Here is a 4,337-nt window from a genome sequence, read left to right as displayed (position 1 = left end):
AAAATTGACCAAAATTGACGAGCACAAGTAGTGTCTTCATGTTGATCCAAGATAGGCCCACCCGAGATAAAACATAATTTGGCACTTCTATGGGATACTTCAACCGTTCAATATCTTAGAGAAAGCAGTTGCTCTATATTTTTCGATTGGCCCATCAGTGTGGCTTGTAAATCCCCTCGTACTGGCTCTTTCCAAGGTTCGTTGATGTTAGATTCAAGTTTTCAATAAAAAATTTAGTAAATTTTGATTAAAAAATGATGAAAACGTGGTTAAAAAAAATATGAATTCCTTGAAATGTCTGATAAAAATTAATTGTTCATTTTGACTTTTAACTTTCTAGTAACTTATCATCAAATGATCCATAAATTAATTAATATGATATATCATAGTTACTGGTACATCATTTCTTATTTACTTATGAACAAACCTTTTTATGCTTAATTGTAACTCATACCCAATAATGGGAATAGGGTGGCAAAGAGAGAGCAAAAGCTGGTAAAGTGGGAAGGGAACAAAGGCACATGGATAAGGATAAGATTGAAATGACGATTAGAGCCGTGCACTTTGGTGCAATCATATTTTCTCTAACACGCTTTTGACCCAAACGATGCAATCTCATTTCTAAACCGCACCCCACATTACTCCTTTTTTATTGGTTTTTGGTTCAACGGTCAGCAAAGGATTTTCAAAAGATTTCCCTTCTCAAAAAGGCACAATGAGCAATGCACCCACATTTCTAAAGCCATTTCCAACTTGCCCTAGATGCTTTTCCTACACAATTAGGTGACGTCATCGATCAACTTTGCACATGTCAGCTAATATCCTTCGTCCAACTCGCGTCCATATCTACTAGTCCTAGAAGATTTCACTTTCACGAATACAATTTTCATCGACATTAGTGATGAATAACATTTTTCATTCGTGACTCAAGATCGACTTGTGTAAAATTATTGTGTATTCAAGAAAGTTCCCTTACACGAAACTATCATTCAACGATATAGTCATTAGCATTCGAGATGATGAGATATACACAAATAACATTAAAGGAAGAGATTTAGACCATATATTTTCTTCAAATTGCTGACAAGAAACCAATTACAACCATAAGACCATTCAGATATGAATTTGGTAGCAAAACTAACTTAACAAAGACTTTCTCTTCTATATTGCCTTTTCCCCTAAGCTCCAGAAAATCCCATGAAAAAACTTGAACAATCAAACAAACATAAGGAAAAAAAATGGCACACAAATTAAATCTAAAGAACTGAAACACTACCATCAAACCCATGATGCAGTGTTTCCTCTACTAACTGCCATATTTGTATACATTTAGGCAGGAAAGAAGTTAGTAGAATAACTTAAAACAAGAAAAAAAAAAGGTTATGGTTTGGCTAATACTAATACTTAAGCTTCACCACCTTCATCCAACTCTGAGAGTTACTAAAAGTTAACGTCCATCTCCTTGATCTGTTTCTACGAAAAAAGAGCTCCAACCCCTTAGTTGGACTCATATAATCATCGAGCTCGGCAGGAATCTTTGAATGATTAAATTCCTCAATCAGTTGAGTTCCTAATTTGCAATTTCTACTATGTTAGTCGATAAGTGACTGCCTACCGAGTATAAACAAATTGCTGTAAGTTGGTCCGACTTGGTTAGACTTCCACCTTCCAGATGACGCTATCAATGCTACCATCTTGAGTTCTTTCCACTGCTGCAACCTTAGCTCGGGAAGCTGTGAGGGCAATTGCTGACTTTCCCCTTTCATCCTGAGGGAGTTCGCATGCTTCACTGATGGATCCCGATCTCAGGTCAGCTGGTGGAATAAAACAGTCCATTGATAGGCCAGGAATGTTGAAAGCGACCTCTTCGATTGTCCAAGCTTCTTCCATCCTTGTTTTTGTATGGCTCATTGCCATCTCTCCAAACCGGAAAAGTGTAACAATGGATCGACCAGAGTGGGCAATCATGATTCCTTCCACGGACCGGTAATCATCTAGGTACGAATTGATGGTCGTCTCCCAGTATACTGCATCACCTCCGTCAGATTGGATGCGGGTGAGATGCGAATCCTCCATGTGAACAAGAAGTCCCGTCTTCTGGCTGAAGTAGCCAAACAAGACATGCCTTATGATCTCAGCTGGTCCCTCACTCCTGGCTCCCAATGTTTGTGGATCAGCAGAGAGCTTCAGAATGAAGCAGTCATCTCCATTGATCTTCTTCTCACCAATGCAAATGGCATTGGAAAACATGCTGGCAGTGGTTCTTGGATCAAGACCCTGCAAAGTACATTACCCAAGACTACACAAGATCAGGCCAGCAAAGAAAAAATTTCACAGAGAGAATCATAAATGATTCGAGCGCATCTTAACCTGAAGAGCACGGCGCAAAGGCCTAACTGGCCCCTTTGCAGTGTGTGCACCAAGCCAGGGTGTATGTCTCCAGACGAGTTTGCCGTTGCAGCCAGCGTGGACTTTGCTTCCCCCAACTGCAAGCTCCACATACCACATGTCAGGATTCATCTGCCAGAGAACAAACCCACCAGACTCTGCAGCTCTAGCCACATTCCTGTTCTTCACTACCTTTGTCGCAGTTTCAAACTCTGAAGCTACCATCTTCAACTTTCCCATTGCATAAGCATTCTTAATTGAATTCTGGAGCTTTTGGCCTCCTGATGCAGCTGTATACTGTTGCAATATGTACTGGGCTGACGAAGTTTCCTACAAAATCAGAAACCCACATCAGATAATAAAATTGAGAATTTTTCCTGGGTGAAAAGGAGCCCAGTACTTTCTAATAAACATAAATCAGACACAACCACCACATCAAAATTTTCTATAACCATTACCATTAAGAAATTACCTGAACCTAATACTATACCTTATATTTTTCTGCTTAAAATTCAACTCCTTGCTTCACTTTTTCAGTAGTTAATCAATTGAAATTCATGCATAATGAAGAATTCAGTCAATTCCAATCAACTCACTCCAATCATCACAATTATAGCAAACTATACACTTCCAAGAATAATTCAGATTTGTGAGTGTGTGTGTGGAGAGGGAAGGACGTACAATAGGAGTGTCTTTGATGCTCAAATGAGGCAGTGGGTCAGAGGTGCTAACGTGAACCGGGGCCAGAGGGGCACCCATGACCCCAAGCAATAGTCTAAGATCAGACCTCTTGTTGTGTCCATTCCCATTGGAACCCGCCGCCCCTACTGGAACCGATGGGTTCCGAGTTAGCTGTCCGCGAACCCATTGCCCGAGCCCCGACCCTTGCCGCTTCGAATCTCCGATGTCTCCGCCGTCCGGATCCGGACCCTCCATCAGCGGCGTTAGTGTCTCCCCTACTGGCCTCAGGCTCCCCGATCTCGCTATCACAGTTTCCGCATAATTACTATTACCACCACTCTTCTTCCTCCGAAGAAAAGCCGTTATGGGAGACCCGCTCCGACTCGAGCTCTTCACCCGTGACCTCCCCGGCGATAACCCCCTTACCACCTCTTCCTTTAACGCTGAGAAAAACCCCTGTTTTTTTTCCATTTTCCCCCCAACAAGACCTCAAAACACACACTCAATGCTCAATAAAACAGACCAAAACAACGTAGTTCCTTATATAATCTCCTAAACTTCAGAAAGAGAAATACGAGCAGCAAGCCACAATTATCAGCATTTTCCAAAATCCCACAAAACAAAAATCTTAACAAATCACAAGTGTGAGTTGATACGTACAACAGATTGTACCGGTGGTGTTTTAGTGAGAGAAAGTTTGTGACTTTAGATGGAGAATGTAAACGCAGTGGTACTGGTGTCTGCTAAGGAGGATTTCAGTTAGAACGAAAATGTTGAGCGCATGAGGACCAGTGAGAGAAAACGTTGAGAAGAAAGTGGCGCTTTTAGATAGAGAGTGCTGAGAGGGTGACTGTGTGAAACTGATCGGTGGAGAGAAAAAGTGTGTGCGCGCGCGGCTACTTCTTGATAGTGAGGGCTAAATTTTAGGTTCAGTCCTCAATGTCTGGATAAATTGTAGATTCGGTTCTCAATGTTTGGGGATGAACCAACTTTAACACTAGTATTTTTTTTTATTAGCATCAAAATCCTCTACCTCTTTATTTTAGTTCATTTTCATTCTTATTTAGGGTTTCAGTTTTAAACTATTTAATTAGTATGTGATGTGCACTTAGAATTACCATTTCATCATCAAATTCCAATTCACGTTTAATTGTTAATGACTTTAGTAATTATTGGAAGTTTATAGTGTTGTATGCTTTTCCTTTTTTAGATTCTAAAAGAAAAAAGTGCAAGAACATTTTTATGCATCTTAAGGTAAATTCCTTGTT

General features: G+C 40.4%; 1 protein-coding gene across 1 annotated transcript; it reads right to left on the bottom strand.

Annotated features, from left to right (window-relative positions):
• Window positions 1-1,040: 1,040 nt before the first annotated feature.
• Window positions 1,041-3,947, bottom strand: LOC111394632. Its single transcript, XM_023020544.1, has 3 exons — window positions 3,070-3,947; window positions 2,371-2,718; window positions 1,041-2,277 (listed from the first exon to the last, which is right to left on the bottom strand). The coding sequence occupies exons 1-3, from the start codon at window positions 3,538-3,540 to the stop codon at window positions 1,654-1,656; spliced, it is 1,443 nt and encodes a 480-aa protein (XP_022876312.1). The 5' UTR covers window positions 3,541-3,947; the 3' UTR covers window positions 1,041-1,653.
• Window positions 3,948-4,337: the final 390 nt, after the last annotated feature.

Source organism: Olea europaea, chromosome 5, assembly GCF_002742605.1.
Source record: "Olea europaea var. sylvestris chromosome 5, O_europaea_v1, whole genome shotgun sequence".
Classification (NCBI taxonomy): Eukaryota; Viridiplantae; Streptophyta; class Magnoliopsida; order Lamiales; family Oleaceae; genus Olea; species Olea europaea.
Note: the sequence above shows the minus strand (reverse complement) of the source record. Positions and strands in the feature narration are given on the sequence as shown.

Bases quoted from the DNA above. Each gene is read 5' to 3' on its own strand.
- LOC111394632 (XM_023020544.1), bottom strand. From the start codon at position 3,540: ATGGAAAAAAAACAGGGGTTTTTCTCAGCGTTAAAGGAAGAGGTGGTA. The intron at 2,719-3,069 runs GTACGTCCTTCC...CTGATTTTGTAG, and splicing joins GCATCAAAGACACTCCTATT to GAAACTTCGTCAGCCCAGTA. The intron at 2,278-2,370 runs GTTAAGATGCGC...TGTACTTTGCAG, and splicing joins CTTTGCGCCGTGCTCTTCAG to GGTCTTGATCCAAGAACCAC.